The sequence below is a fragment of the Gadus chalcogrammus genome, chromosome 13 (assembly GCF_026213295.1).
Source record: "Gadus chalcogrammus isolate NIFS_2021 chromosome 13, NIFS_Gcha_1.0, whole genome shotgun sequence".
Lineage (NCBI taxonomy): Eukaryota > Metazoa > Chordata > Actinopteri > Gadiformes > Gadidae > Gadus > Gadus chalcogrammus.
Window position 1 is genome coordinate 6,197,064 of NC_079424.1, and position 15,392 is coordinate 6,212,455.

At 43.2% G+C, this 15,392-nt stretch overlaps 2 protein-coding genes across 2 annotated transcripts; one reads left to right on the forward strand and one right to left on the reverse strand.

Moving 5' to 3' along the window:
• The first annotated feature begins 1,206 nt into the window (after positions 1 to 1,206).
• Positions 1,207 to 5,854, forward strand: LOC130402209 (retinol dehydrogenase 10-B-like). The gene is made up of 5 exons (XM_056606349.1): positions 1,207 to 1,659; positions 4,156 to 4,254; positions 4,385 to 4,530; positions 4,889 to 5,020; positions 5,411 to 5,854. Exons 1-5 carry the CDS (start codon positions 1,207 to 1,209, stop codon positions 5,529 to 5,531), a joined length of 951 nt encoding a protein of 316 aa, XP_056462324.1. The 3' UTR covers positions 5,532 to 5,854.
• cse1l (CSE1 chromosome segregation 1-like (yeast)) lies at positions 5,685 to 15,037 on the reverse strand. Its single transcript, XM_056606348.1, has 25 exons — positions 14,916 to 15,037; positions 14,195 to 14,284; positions 13,935 to 14,077; positions 13,726 to 13,827; positions 13,189 to 13,334; positions 12,929 to 13,019; positions 12,700 to 12,807; positions 12,476 to 12,568; positions 12,213 to 12,380; positions 11,991 to 12,120; positions 11,781 to 11,846; positions 11,472 to 11,674; positions 11,286 to 11,370; positions 11,112 to 11,173; positions 10,885 to 11,021; positions 10,161 to 10,264; positions 9,963 to 10,060; positions 9,519 to 9,669; positions 8,981 to 9,189; positions 8,740 to 8,837; positions 8,527 to 8,612; positions 8,102 to 8,183; positions 7,844 to 7,990; positions 6,908 to 7,139; positions 5,685 to 6,499 (listed from the first exon to the last, which is right to left on the reverse strand). Exons 2-25 carry the CDS (start codon positions 14,277 to 14,279, stop codon positions 6,410 to 6,412), a joined length of 2,916 nt encoding a protein of 971 aa, XP_056462323.1. The 5' UTR covers positions 14,280 to 14,284; positions 14,916 to 15,037; the 3' UTR covers positions 5,685 to 6,409.
• Positions 15,038 to 15,392: the final 355 nt, after the last annotated feature.

A 15,392-nucleotide genomic window follows, 5' to 3' on the forward strand; every position in this document is an offset into this window, starting at 1 on the left:
GAATAATGCAATGCCACATTGGTAGGCATGTGTTAAACTAACCATATGATAAAAACACGTGTAATGATACTGGATTAATCCAACTAATTGAGGCTAATAATAATATTAAAAAGAGGTCAAATTTTAAGATCCTTTTCAATCTAGGTCGATTACAGGTGCACATGCATATTTGTTTTGTTTGAAACTTACTCTGATACACATCCTGGCATGAACATAATAATTGTAATGCTACATGGATCTAGGAGGATTGTATTGAACTGCTGTATCAAAATTCTGGTTCATTGGTTTGTTCGATTGTTTTTTTTCTAACCCTAACCTCAAATCACATAACAAAAAAGGAACAGTGTTATCATTATCATAAGCAATAGCCGTCCTGCGGCAACGTCAGTCCCGTTCAGGTCGGAATAAGAAGCAGAAAGGCATGACGAGGCCAATTTCAAGACTGCTATCGATGTGTTACAAAGGTGAAGATTTAAGACATCTAGGCCTATTTCTGACTGCACCAGTTTACATATACACACTCCACAGGGAGCTAAATATTCAAAATATCCTGGCTTTGTGGACTCGTGCCTGACCTTAAAGGTAGGCTAAGCCTCTTCATGTCATATCAGGAAAACCTTTCTAGTCACGTTATGTGTGGCGAGTGAAGGGATTGCAATTCCATAGTGATGCTGTAAGCCTATTAGCCGTTAAGTTATTAGTTATTCAGACTTACTTGGTCCTTTCATCATTATATAAAAATAAAAATAAAGTAGGCTATCTTCAAATCATCATTGAAAATGTAATAACAAGAAAATCGACGGAAAGAATTAATGATTAATATCCTCTATATTTTTTTCTTCATACATGTTTAATTCCATACACTCATTTTGTACGAATATTAAAACATACTGATGTTCGGCAATAATATACTATCATTATGAAGTGACTGATACAGTAATAATATTTTGCGTGACGTGATGTCCTAAGCCTTTTCAGTGTAGCCTAGTGACTGTTATGAACAATTAATACGCACGAGTTCAACCCTCTAGTAATCTGCCCAATACGACTTTCCATTGGTGGGTCACCGTCCATCTAATCCCGCAAACACATGTTACATAAAACAGCTATCCAATCCAGAGTCGCGCTGATAAAAGCAGCTGATGATGGCCCAGGCTTGGCACTCTGCCATTGATGCTTTTGTGTTGCACGAGAGCTTGTACTCACATGATGTTTTTTTTACTGGACCTACTATGGATGCTGATTGAATTGTCCTACTCCATCCTGAGTGCCGTACTGCAGACCTTTCTCCGGCCGAGGTTGAAGTGCATCGACGGGGAGCTGTGCCTCATCACGGGTGCCGGGGGCGCGCTGGGTCGACTGTTCGCTCTGGAGTTTGCCAAAGAGGGCGCCAACCTCGTGCTCTGGGACTGCAACCAGGCCGCAAACGAGCAGACGGCCGAACTCGCGCGGGAAAAGGGGGTCAAAGTGTACACGCACACTGTTGATCTTTCCCGCCGTCAGGACATTTATGAGGCCGCGGAGAAGGTGAGGCTCGATGTTGGCAATGTCACGATATTGGTGAACAACGCCGGGGTCGTGGCGGGACGGCGGCTGCTCGAGTGCCCCGATGAGCTGTTGGAGAGGACTCTGCTGGTGAACTGTCACGCTCTCTTTTGGGTAAGAGGACGACCTCGGATTTTATATGCACTTCTATATAAAGCAAAGTGTGCTGCTGATACCTTGATCGTGTGCGTGAGGGTGTGGCTAGGAACACGTGATGGTGAAACATAAGAAATTGAGAATTGTGAGTTAAGCAACCGAGAGTTTGTGCACTCATTTGAGGGAGAGAGAGACAGAGACTGGGACAGAGACGGAGACACACACAGTGAGAGAGGTGAGTGAGAGAGAGACGCACATAAGATTGAGACAGTGAGGGATGTGAGCAGGGACGCGGGAAGTCAGTCCGAGTGGGGGGGGGTGCTGAGAGAGAGTCTATATAATGACGTCATAATAAATGCTGCGTCCATTGTTTACAGAGACGAGATGACGGGTGACGTCACATTCAGGGCTCCGCTCTGATAAACACTCTACTGGTGTGTAAAAAGAGTTCTGCCAACTAGCCACTGTTATTCACAAACGTCAGCAAGTATGTGGAAATTAGAGTCAACTCGGCTGATACTGTGCTGAATTTCACACACATGCTGTTGCGGTCCGGGATTATACACAGCGTTATAACAAGGATTCAGGAGTTTATTTCTAAAGGTTTAAAAGGAAAGTGACAATAAAAGAAAGCCTTCATTTTCATCCAGAGTTACGAGGTGTCTGATATGAGGAAAGTGACGGTTTCTCCGTCAAGTGAACCGTCCGTCTTTGCTCTTTTTTTGCCAACCAGTTTACGTGCAGGATTCCAGAATCATAACGATAATATTCAACGTATCTATTAATATGGCAGCAACATTTTACACCAGTTTTAGAATGTTCACTACAACAGATGTTGAACACCTATGTAAAATCAGCATAGTACCGATAATATGATAAATATCATAAAAAATGGGTGGCTGTCAATAATTTAATGAAAAATCATGTTATAAAACATAGGGGGTAACACTGTTGTTTATCTTTGGTCGTCATGAAAAAAACCACAAGGGGTAACACTGTTGTTTTTTATTGGTCGTCATGAAAAAAAACGTAAGGGGTAACACTGTTGTTTTTTATTGGTTGTCATGAAAAAAAACATAAGGGGTAACACTGTTGTTTTTTATTGGTTGTCATGAAAAAAACCATAAGGGGTAACACTGTTGTTTTTTATTGGTCGTGATGAAAAAAACGTAAGGGGTAACACTGTTGTGTTTTATTGGTCGTCATGAAAAAAAACATAAAGGGGGTAACACTGTTGTTTTTTTTGGTCGTCATGAAAAAAAACATAAGGGGTAACACTGTTGTTTATTATTTGTCGTCGTGAAAAAAAACATAAGGGAAATAATAGAAATACACACATACATGTTCGGATCCCTGCAAAAAACGTTTTTTATTGGTCAACATGAAAAAAACATGAGCGGTAACTCTGTCGTTTTTTATCGGCCGTCATGAAATAAATATAAGGGGAAAACACTGTCGATATTTATCAAATAAAGCATAGGGGGTGACACTGTTGTTTTTCTTTGGTCGTCATGAAAAAAACACAAGGGGTAACACTGTCGTTTTTTATTGGTCATCATGAAAAAAAACATAAGGGGTAACACTGTCGTTTTTTATTGGTCGTCATGAAAAAAAACATAAGGGGTAACACTGTTGTTTTTTATTGGTCGTCATGAAAAAAAACATAAGGGGTAAGACTGCTGTTTTTTATTGGTCGTCATGAAAGAAAACATAAGGGGTAACACTGTTGTTTTTTATTGGTCGTCATGAAAAAAACATAAGGGGTAACACTGTTGTTTTTTATTGGTCGTCATGAAAAAAAAATAAGGGAAATAATAGAAATACACACATACATTTTAATGTCATGTATATCCTCTTTATTGATGATTGATTATTGTGTATTATCATCGCCTCAGTGGTGCAGTGGGGTGAACTCTGGCTAACCCCCTGGAGACCGGGGTTCAAGTCCGGTTGATGACCTCTGTTGGAAGATTCTTATCTCTATTTCATGCGAATTATAAAGTCAAGGATAACCTTTGTGTTGACTTTAACCGGTGTCTTGATGGTGCATTGTTAAGTTCGGAGGTTATCACTCTGAACAGCTAATGTTCGGATCCCTGCAAAAAAGTTGACAGGGGTAACACAATCGTTTTTTATTGGTCAACATGGAAAAAACATGAGGGGTAACTCTGTCGTTTTTTATCGGCCGTCATGAAATAAATATAAGGGGAAAACACTGTCGATATTTATCAAATAAAACATAGGGGGTGACACTGTTGTTTTTCTTTGGTCGTCATGAAAAAAACACAAGGGGTAACACTGTCGTTTTTTATTGGTCATCATGAAAAAAAACATAAGGGGTAACACTGTCGTTTTTTATTGGTCGTCATGAAAAAAAACATAAGGGGTAACACTGTTGTTTTTTATTGGTCGTCATGAAAAAAAACACCCTAAGCACCCCCACTTCCCGCGTCCCTGGATGTGAGACGTGCGGAGGTAATTCCTTAAAGTCATGGTTATTTCCCCTTATAACAGATGACGAAGGCCTTCCTGCCTCAGATGAAAGCCCAGAACCATGGCCACATTGTTACCATCGCCAGTGCCCTTGGCCTGTTCAGCACTGCGTGTGTAGAGGTAAGACAATGTGGTATGATATCCACATACTTATCCACAGAACTGGATAATATGAGGACGGGGCCAAAGTAATAAACAACATCCCAAAATAGGAATACAAATTCATCTTCGTATGCTTTTTTTCTCTCAGGACTACTGTGCCAGCAAATTTGGTGCTGTGGGGTTCACCGAGTCCCTGGCCCACGATCTCCATGCAGAAAACCTGAATGGCATCAAAACCACCCTGGTCTGCCCGTACATTGTAGACACAGGCATGTTCGAGGGCTGCGAGATCAGGTACACAATTTTTTTAAAGGACCCATGTCATGCCACCACCAGGTGTGAGTGTGATTAGCCGTTACGGGGCGTTTTGAAATTCGGCCTCTTCTGACATCACAAGTGGCCGTGTCCACCTAGATGTATGATGGGATAGATAAGCAACGTTTGCTCCAGTCCACTGGGTAGGCTGGTAGACTGATCTATCCAGCACACATCCAGGTGGACACGCCCACTTGTGACGTCAGAAGAGGCAGGTTTTCAGAATGGCTTGTAACGGCTATTCACCCACAGCTGGTGGTATTATGTGTCACCTTTAAAGTTGACTACAGTGACATGTCTCAGAAACAACTTAAAACCAGATTCTGCCTCCTCACAGGAAAGAGCTGCGGGGTCTGATCCCTCCACTGGACCCCCTCTACACCGTGAAGCAGTCCATGAACGCCATCCTGGCCGAGCAGCAGATGATATGCATTCCTCGCCTTATGTACATTCCATTGCTGACACGAGCGTAAGTACGACCGCAGTGGCTTTCTCACTCCCCCAATCCGCCAGAGAACGTAAGCCGAAACGTGCAGTTACAAACTGTAAACTGCCACAACTGGATTCAACAACAGCTTACAACCAGCCACTCGCATGGCATTCTGACACTGTGGGGTCGTTTGTTGGGGCAGTGTGCAAGCAGCACCCGCACTTGGTTCTATGAACATCCTTACTGTACGTGCCGCGATATTTGTCACCTTCTTCTGACAAATGTACATATTGCAAGTCACGTTGGATAAAAGCGTCTGCTAAAGGCCCTAAAAATTATTAGGATTATGCTATGCCAATAATTACAAGCGTGTATAGTCCCAAGCAGGTAAACTCAGTCATGCTCAAGTCTTCTCTTCCCCGTCTCTAGGCTGTTGCCTTGGGAAGCCAATGTTGCCACGTACCGCTTCATGGGAGGGGACAGATGCATGATGCCCTTCATCAAGAACATGGAAATAAAAGCAGCCAAAGACCAAGTCAAAACCTCCTAGTGACTTTCTGTTGAAGTCGCTCCAGCTACTGGAACGCTATACAAACCAAAGTCTCCGTATACAAGAATCTAAATAGAAAGTGAACGTCAAGTGTGTTTACATGAGAAATGTATGAATATTTCTGAAAAAAAACTGGATGTTTTTAATGATTTAATGTACTCATCCCACTGAATACCTTTATTATAAACGGATACAATAAACATATCGGGAACAAGTTAATTTCCTTTGGTATAGAGACCAAATGTTTAACGTGCTGGGATGTTCAGTAAAAAATAAGCTGTATGTATTAAATACAAAAGAGTCGAAAGGCCAGGCTCTATACAAGTGCTTCTTTTTAATCACAATAACAGACAGTGCCAAAATGAAAGACAAACACACAAATCTACAAGGGACATGCAGAAAAGAGGTGAGAAATTATATTTATGGAGATTTGAGTCTTCCAAAGAAGTGTAAAGCAATCCAATGAAATCTAATAGGACACCAAACCTCTTCAAATGGTTGTTTAAGAATACTGAATGAACTCATTTCAGATGATCTTGAACACACTTGATATATCAAAACATGATACTAAAAATACCATGAATTAACTCTGCCCTGCAATTTCCACAGCACGCGCAACCCCAACCAAACCAGAAAATCAAACTCAACAAGTCAAATTTAATTTCCCGTTTCTTTTTTGCACTCCGTTTTTTTAAAAGCTCTTTAAAAAAAAAAGTCAACAGGGAACATTGACCTCCAAGCAGAACAAGCCACATCCCAATAAATCCATCCCATGTCAAGCTCCACCAGTGTAGTCCATGGGGCCTTTGGTTGAAACGAGCCTTGGAGCCGTCTGCTCTGTGCGCAGTGTGTTCTGGGCTAGACAACACGCTGTGGTTCTAAACCAGCTGCACCGACGCTGCCAGCAGGTATCCCTGCAGGAACTGAAGGGCGTCTGCGTTCAGGCTGCTGCTCAGCATGGAGGGGACCTGGGAGAGAGGAGCGAGAGGTCATCACTCAAACCTGCCATCAGCCGCCCCACCGTTTAACAGGGTCGTGAACTCCATCCTATCGGGTCTGAAACCGGGGTTTCCCGCAGAGAATTTGTTAGTTAAGGTGGTTTGCCTTCAGACCGGGGGGGGGGGGGGGCTTCTACTGTCTGCCTGCATGAAAATGCTTATTTTCATGCATGAAAATGCTTATTTTCATGCAGGCAGTCAGAGTGTTACCCGATTTATACACAGAGTGAATGAAGTTTAGATTATTTTATAATATCTGCTATAAAATAAAATCTATATTTTTATTTTTTGGCGAAGTTGTAGTTAAGGCGTTAGGTGTGTAGCTTAGGCGGCTGGCCCAAGCGGTAACGTGCTGTGGGGAACCCTGTGAACCCATACCCGTCCGGGGCAGGCGGTGGACAGCTTGTGGAGGGACTGGGCCAGCAGGATCTTGGGGTTGCCCATGGAGTCTCCGATGGGGTCATGCTCCTTCTTGCCGGCGAAGGCCAGCTGGGAGAAGGCCGTCTGGTAGCCGGGGGTGTCCTCGATGTCGATGAAGTGCTCGTCGTCGGGCGTGCTGTCGTCCTCCGGCAGCTCGAAGAACCCGATGAGGGCCTGGAGCAGAGGGGTCCTGGCGGGGAAAGAACCGCAGACACACCGGTGACTAGGGCTGAACGATTAATCAAAGTCAAACCCAAAGTCTGCAATTAAATAAAAAAATAAATAAAAATTTACTGACTTGAGATCAGTAACAGTAAAATAAGTAAAATTCGTATTTATTTTTCTTTTATGATTCAATAATTAAGTAAAGATAGTAATCATGCATCAATTCATCTCTACACATAGGCCTGGCCTAAAGGAAAGCAGTTTATAGGTTGACTGCTTCCAATGTTGCGTTGGTCATACTATAGAATGATGTATTGCTTGTTTAGTGAATAATACAGAACATAAAGGAACTTTAAAAAGAAAAACCGCAATCGCAATATTGGTCGAAATAATCGCAATTTGATTATTTCCCCAAAACGTTCAGCCCTACCAGTGACCCACGGACCACGCTGGCTCCATGTCTCCAAGAGCAGCTTAGCATATCTTCCATTGTCAATATTATCCATGACGATATTATATTCTATCATCTTGTTTATGTTGGATGTATATGCTGTGTGTGACGTCTTCAAGCTACTGTGACTTTGAATATCCCCTGGGGATCAATAAAGTATCCATCTATCTCTATCCATTTCCCGGCAGAAGTCGGCTAAATGCGGTTTGTGATGGTGTAGCCTTGACTACGTGACTTTGCAGTGTGCCGGGCAGTGTTTTGTTGGGTCCGTTTCTAACCAGAGCTTGGTGTATTCCGTGTCCATCATGGCGGGACACTCCGTGAGGATTTTTGTGATGCCCACGGCGCAGATCTTCTTCTCAACCGGGCCAGACACCTTCTGTACGTCAGGAATGATGATCTTCTCCAGGACCATGCCAAACATCCTGAGACACAACACACAGCAACAGGGTCAACCTCACACACCAACATAAAGTCGTTCTTTACGACGTCCACATTAGGTTTATACTTTTCAGCATCGGTCCGTCTGTACTCACTTTGGCTGGATGCTGTCAAAGATCTCCTGCAGGGCGATAGCTCCGTATTTGACACCGAAGAGGTTGATAAACACCAAGAAACCTGGACAAGAGAATACAGGAACAGTCAAGCAGCACTCCATCACAGATTACAACCATGTACACGGTATTGCTGACAGCAAAGTAGACTATTGTTTCTAAAAAAATTAGAACATGTATATATGTAAAGGTTTATGGTATGCTCTGCTATTTTACAAAAATCGATGTAAACAGGAGTTTTGGAAAGTACTGCTTTCCTGATCTCTCAAGTCAATTGATCGAAAATAATAGCCATAGCTTTGCATAACTTTTGTTGGGTTTATACAAAAAAAACAACTTAAAGAAATGTTAGATGTGAGTGACCCTTCTAGTCATTGAATTGAGCATGAACACAACTACAGTCTTACTTTTGATGAACTTGGTCGTTTTGGAACTCTGTAGCCTTTGGAAGAGCAGAATAAAGATCTGTTTCCTGTATTGCATGATGGATTCTCTGACAAAAACAAAGGCAGACATAAAAAGAAAGTTAGGATCTCATCACAATTGTTTACATCAAGCGAAGCCTTCCAGGCATTCACCCTCTCACAATCCACTGATTGGGTTTTCTCGGGACGACTCACGGGGGCATGTGCTCGATGATGCTGTTGAGGAGGTAGAAGCCCTGGTGGTCGTTGGCCTTGGAGGCAATAAGCTTCTGGAAGACTCCGAGCAGTCCGGGCTTAAAGGGACAGGGAGTGTTACCATGTTATGACCCAAACACCAAATCAATCAAATCAAAATCAGTCAAAGTTAAGAATACCCGATCATTAAATGTGAACCAACCAAGACACGAGTTGAACACCCGTTACGAGCTCGACCTACTATTTTATCGGCAGCAGAGCTGGCGATGGTGGGAGCGCCCTTCTCGAGGTAGGCCTGGAGCAGGCGAACCAGAGGGGGGATGTTCCCGGCTCTCTCCCACAGCGCGGGCTGCAGCAGGTGGGGGAACAGCGCCATGTAGGAGGAGGGGATGGAGTCCGAGTGGATCTCCAGGAGGAGGGACATCACCTGGAACACGTACGGGACAAACTCTGCGCGAGAGGGGACCGAAGAGACAATTCATGCGACATTAACGCAGACACTTCTCAATAGTCTTGTTAGAGGTGGAGCCCTGGCCATCAAAACAAGACCTGCTTTACACCAGACAAAGGGTATCTTGTGTTGGGTTCCTAACATTCTGTTATTCATCACATATCTGACATTTTTGATAGACAAGGGGGTTAACTGAAGTTGAAGTTACCAATGAGTCATTGGTAACTTCAACTTCAGTTAACCCCCTTGTCTATCAAAAGCGTCACGGCCAATGACGCTTAACGCGGGACAGAAACTAAACAAAGAGATGCTAGTGCAGATGACCCACCCTGGACATCGTTCTGTAGGATCTCCGTGAACACGGGGAAAAGGGCCTCCTCAAAGCTGCCCACGGTGCTGGGGTTGGCCTTGCAGGTGATCCGGATGGAGAGGCACAGGGACTCAAACAGGTAGTGGTTGAAGTGGGGCTTGCTGGGGTTCTGAGGGCAGGAGGAAAACCAAAACCAAAACTTAGACAATCATGCAATCAATGATTATTTTATAAAGAGCACCAACTGTTTAATGTATTCTGTATGACTTTACTCTGTAATGTTGTTGATGCTCTGTGATGTTTAGTATGGGTTTTATTATCCTTTGAACTCCCTGTCCAGGGACCACAGATGCAAATTAGCTATTCGGCCAACTCTAGTATATTACCTGTTCTGTACATCCCCGTCGACTCAACCAATAAACTAAACAAAACTAAACTGTTGGAAGCATCGGTGTGGATTACCTTGCTGACTAAGAGGAGCTTTTGTGTGAGCTGATCGATCAGGGTAGGGATATAGGGGACGATGGCGTCTTGCAGGAGGGAGAAGCTGCGCATGATGGCTTTGAAAATAAACCAAAGGGAAAAGTACGAGTTAAACACACAACAGACGGGGGTATTGGATAGGATTCATCCGTTGGGTTTAGCCCGTCCCTGTACTACCTTTCATGATGTATTCATTCTCTGCAGAGCCGGGCACAGAGAGGGCCTTGAACAGATTGTTGAGCAGCTGTGATGTGAATGGAGCCATTTCTCCTGGTGTGATGCTGCAAGACAAGGAGGGAGCTTCAGCCAAGAGATCTTAGAGCCATCCCATTTATATATATACACAAAAAAAAAAAACCATTGCAGAGGTCTGGCCATTCTGACGATCAGGGAAGTGGGTTTAACTTAGTTGGTTTAACTGATTTCGATATTCGATATTGGCTTTTAATCAGATTTTGATCTCGATTTCGATTTTAGCATTAAACGAACACAAGCAACGCAATCAATCTTTTTTTTTTAAAGCTGGATACATATCAGTACATTATTTTAGACTTGAAGGTTTTCTTTTTGACCATTTTGAGTATTTCTTTGAGGCGAAATTTCAAAGTTCTCAGTTAAAAAAATTTTTGGGAGACATGCTGAATAAATACATCATGTTTTCAAACTCAAAAATAATCATGATTTCGATGTTGACCAAAATAAACATGATTATGATTTTTTCCATAATTGAGCAGCCCTAGTTTAACTACAACATAACCTCTACCTAAATACCTTCACGAGAGACCTTTGTAATAAAGAGACCTCCATTAAAATGTCGCGAATGGAGACACTGGGCTGAAACGTTGTCAAGACTCGACCTCAATAGCGCTATTTCGGTTCCAAATGAGGCGTTGGTGCTTACAGTGTGGTGTTGTTGGGGCCCCTCATGGTGAACAACCTCTCCAGGGCGTGGGCAGCGTACGTGTGCTCCACCGCGCTCTCGGCCTCCAGGTGAGCCATGAGCAGGGGAACCGCCTGCAGGAGCTGCTCCTTGGGGAGCTGGGATGACGTGAACACGACGACACACCAGTCACTCCACGTGCAGGGTTGAACGCAGGGTGAATCATTGTGGATGTAGGGGGATCATACCTGGCTTCTGAAGATCATGACGTATTTGATCGCGTCTGCTTTCAGCACCGGGAACTCATTTACTAGAATCGGAAAAAGAACAATGTGGTGGTTACCATGCTCGTAAAAAGTTCTTCCTCCCTTTGTGTGAATTGGCTGCTGATTGCTCCAGTAGACTTTTGAGTGTACTCTTACTATTTGGTGATTTTAGGTCTGTGATGATGTGGTTGACAAAGAATTCTGTAAGATTCACCAGCTCGTTGGCTTGTGTAATTCCATGCTGAAACAAAACATCAATTTTTAAAGCCATCTGCATTAACAGAATAGAAGAGACACGGGTTTCTGAAATCAGCAGCACAGTGGACCAAAGGGCGAGCGTACCTTCTGCGTCTGAGCTTTAGACGCTAGCGACGTGACGAGGTAAATAGCAGCGTCTTTATGCTTCCAGTTCAAGCCAGGGTTTTTGGCGTACTCTGCCAACATTGAGTTCACGTAGCCCGAAAAGATCGCTGTGACTGGAGCCTCGAAGAATTTACACAGACCCCGCACCAGGTCACAAGCAGCTCTGCGGCGAGTGTCGATGTCTGCAGAAGGACGGCAGGGGGGTGAGCCCACGAGGACGGGTGTATTTTGAACCATGTATACAGAAGTAACCAAGAATAAACAAAGTAAGAGGAAGTGACTGTTTACCGGATCCTTCGAGGTCCCTACGGATGTACTCCTCTGAGTTGTCTTCGAAGGCCTCCTCATCAGCACCTAGGAATGGCGAGAGTTCAGACGGTCAGAACCACAAAAGGAGCGCAGTAGATATACAAGACCAAGCCCAACTATAGAACAAAGGGGAACTGGTTTGAAATAGCTTCATCGAGTTAAAAAGAAACCCCAGCTAGACTGACTCACTTCTAAACTCCATGTTGGGCACGATGACCTTCTCACAAATGCTTGTGAGGGTGTTCTGGTCCTCAAAGAGGTTCTTGTAGTGCGGCCTTTCACAAACGGAGGCCAAAAACTGGATGGCATTGCTCACGAGCTGTGCGACACACAAAGGGGGATTAGCCATCGAAGAGTCACAAAAACTGTTTATACCCAGGACATCCCTGAAGAAGCAACCGGAAGCCTCACCAGGTCATACTTGACCTCTTGGCCGGTGGACACCAGGAGGTTCCAGATCGCGGTGACGAAGCGGGGCAGGAACGGCTGGAACTCCTCGTCGTACTTCTGAGCGTACAGAGCGGCGTTGTCGCAGATCTGAGACTTCAACATCTCAAGGAGACCCGCCTCTTCCTCGTCCTGTACGGTCGTCAAGATAGAGAAACAAACTTGAGTTGTGTTCCTTGTTTAAAATAATAATAAAAAAACATCACACACAAAAAAGAAGAACTTACGTCGGTCTGTAATAGCTTGTTATCCAAAGTCAACAGATTGTGGAAATTGGACATCCAGGTCTCCATGTTGTCTTCAAAGAACTCTGGTAGATCCTGTACGAAGGACGGTTATTTTTATTGATCAAGCTTGCAGAACAAAATAATTGCCTAATGACAGAAAAAAACGCTTACATATTTTACCTTTAGAGCAACAACAAGAACGTCAAAATAAGAACGAAACCCACCTGGAAGTTGAGACTGTAGAAGAGCTTGGAGATCAGTGTGAGAGAGGAGAAGAGGACCTTCAGGGCGTTGATGTCTTTGGCGTGAGTCTGACACAACTCAATGGTGGCCTGAAACGTGGCGGACACAAAACGGTGAGCATCAGGGGAATACACGCAGGGAAAGAATCAACAGACACAAATAGTTTATATGGATCTCATCATGTTATTACAACCACAAGCGTACACAAACCTTGAAGAGCTCCGTCAGAGGTGCAGCAAATGTGTCAAGGACCAGTTTTATTTCCAGCCAAAGCTCATTGGACTTAAACTCATGACGATACCTAAAAAGACAAAAAGGTTTGCGTTAAATACAAGGCATTACTGTTGATCTGATAGTGATATATCGTTTCCCTTTTTTCTGACAAATTTACATAATTAACGATGCTTTTGATAAAAGTGTCTGCTAAAAGCTCTTGATGTCAATGTACAAAACGACTTATTATATCTTACCTCTTGAAGAGGGAATGTGCGGTTCGGAGGACTCCGTTAATGATATGGAAATCACCACTTTGGAAGCGGGTCACCATCTCTGTTAAAAGGTCAGGCCACTTCTGGGGAAAGTCTTCTCTTCCAATAATGCTGATGGCGTCGCTCAGCTGCAGTAAAGAATAAAACAATTAAGAGTATGGCCAAGGTTAACGGTCCCATGACATGCCACCAGGTGTGAGTGTGATTAGCTGTTACAAGACATTTTGAAAATCTGTCTCTTATGACATCACAAGTGGGCGTTTCCACCAAGATGTGTGCTGGATAGATCAGTCTACGACTACCAGCCTACCCAGTGGAATGTAGCAAACGTTGCTCATCTGTCCATCACACATCTATGTGGACACGCCCACTTGTAATGTCCTGAGACAGATTTTCAAAACGTCTTGTAACGGCTAATCACACCCACACCTGGTGGCATGTCATGGGACCTTTAAACTTATTAAAGTGTACAAGGCATAACTCTTAAAATTGAAAGGTAAAATATAACAATAAACAGACCTGTTTCTGAATTTGTTCCGGGCTCCTCAGCATCAAGTTCACTATGTTGGCTTTGACTGTCGTCCGGTCCGGATCAGAGATTTTGTTTTGTTCATCTTCAACCTGAGGAGTGAGGATGAAATACTTAAAAACTCTTACTTTCTTTATTACATTTTTAGACTAAGTCAACGACAAAACATTGTCAAGTAGATCTGTTGATTTCCACTCACTATGCGCCAGTTCCTCTTGATGTAATTCTTGAACGTAACCGCAGCACATACACGGATTACATTGTCTTGGGATTTCTCCAGCAAAGTAAGAAGCAATACAGGGTAATTCTGATTTCCTTCAACGGACTCGAGGAACTTTTCAGCTGTGGCACAAAATCACAAGGGGACGAAAACAGTTAACTTCGGACCATATCCTAAATTTAAAGAGGCCTTAGTGATTAACAATCAACATGTACGATTATGTTTGAAGGGTCTCTCACCTGGTCGTCTTACTAATGGATCAGGATCAAGAGTTTTCCTGAGGAACTCCATGAGTGATTGAAGGTTTGCATCATTTAAATCCATGATGTCTACATTGCGAGAGAGAAAAGAGGATATTATGATCAGTATGTGTGTGCGGTACCGAGACCGCCCTGGACGCTGAACGTAGTAATAAATCGTTGTAATCTGTTGGTCATCAACGGTGGGCCAGCTAGGCCTAAATGACCCACTATTGATAACCCACTGATTGATTACCATGATGCCGATGACAGCACCATAAAAGTATTGCTCATACATGTTCTACATCTTGATATCTGTGTCAAGGCGGAAACTAAAGTGTGCACCTTTTGGCTAGACCTCCGCAAAGCATGTTAGCACCCTTGTGCACTGACTGGTTCCAGTTAGCTGCTTCAAGTTATAAGTTATATAACTTATACTTATTTTGTTGTCCAACTAATATAATTTTGCTCTATCCAGTTCAAACACATCATTTAAGACTGTGGTTGATGTCCTTAAACTTGTAGTGAATGAAAATAATCAATGAATGGCCTGATTTTGTCACAAGCCGGATGCTAATGTTAGCGTAGCTTGCTAGTTTACTTGGTTGTACTCCATGAAACACATTTAGGTTCATAAAAGCGGTGTTAAATTGTTCTTTAATTGCTTTAGTCCAGATTCGTGACTTTATTTAATCATAAATAAATCGATATGATCCCCTACCGTGACTTGCTTGACTGTGAGTCAGCGTGGGATTGAGATGTGGTTGTGATGCTCTCACTGCAGCCGGGCTCCGCACGCCGATTTCAAATACCCAGAGCGAGAGGAACTGCGCGGTCAGCCAGGGCGCACGCGCATTCCTCATAGGAACTCCGCCAGACACGCCCCTAACACGACACCACCTTTACCTATACGTAAATTATACATGTTATATGTTCGCTCAAAATATTAGATAGGGCTGCTATACCATCAATATAATTCAATTAGATAGTTCTACTCTGCCATAAATATTATCAGATTAGATACGTCTAACTATACCATACCGATTATAGGTCTAATCTGCCATATAGATATAATCCGATTCGTATGGCATATTTGAGATGAATGAGGAGACGTATTTTCTTCTTTTTCTCTCGATTAGCAATGCATGCATATCAATATCTTAAAAAAATGAAACGTAAAACACAATGTTGTATTTTT

What these genes read in the sequence shown, in the direction of transcription:
- LOC130402209 (XM_056606349.1), top strand. Translation starts at nt 1,207, where the DNA reads ATGATGTTTTTTTTACTGGACCTACTATGGATGCTGATTGAATTGTCC. An exon ending in TTCGAGGGCTGCGAGATCAG is followed by an intron (nt 4,531 to 4,888) that starts GTACACAATTTT and finishes GCCTCCTCACAG; the next exon opens with GAAAGAGCTGCGGGGTCTGA. An exon ending in ATTCCATTGCTGACACGAGC is followed by an intron (nt 5,021 to 5,410) that starts GTAAGTACGACC and finishes CCCCGTCTCTAG; the next exon opens with GCTGTTGCCTTGGGAAGCCA.
- cse1l (XM_056606348.1), bottom strand. Translation starts at nt 14,279, where the DNA reads ATGGATTTAAATGATGCAAACCTTCAATCACTCATGGAGTTCCTCAGG. An exon ending in TCCATTAGTAAGACGACCAG is followed by an intron (nt 14,078 to 14,194) that starts GTGAGAGACCCT and finishes TTTGTGCCACAG; the next exon opens with CTGAAAAGTTCCTCGAGTCC. An exon ending in ATCATCGAGCACATGCCCCC is followed by an intron (nt 8,613 to 8,739) that starts GTGAGTCGTCCC and finishes TGTTTTTGTCAG; the next exon opens with AGAATCCATCATGCAATACA.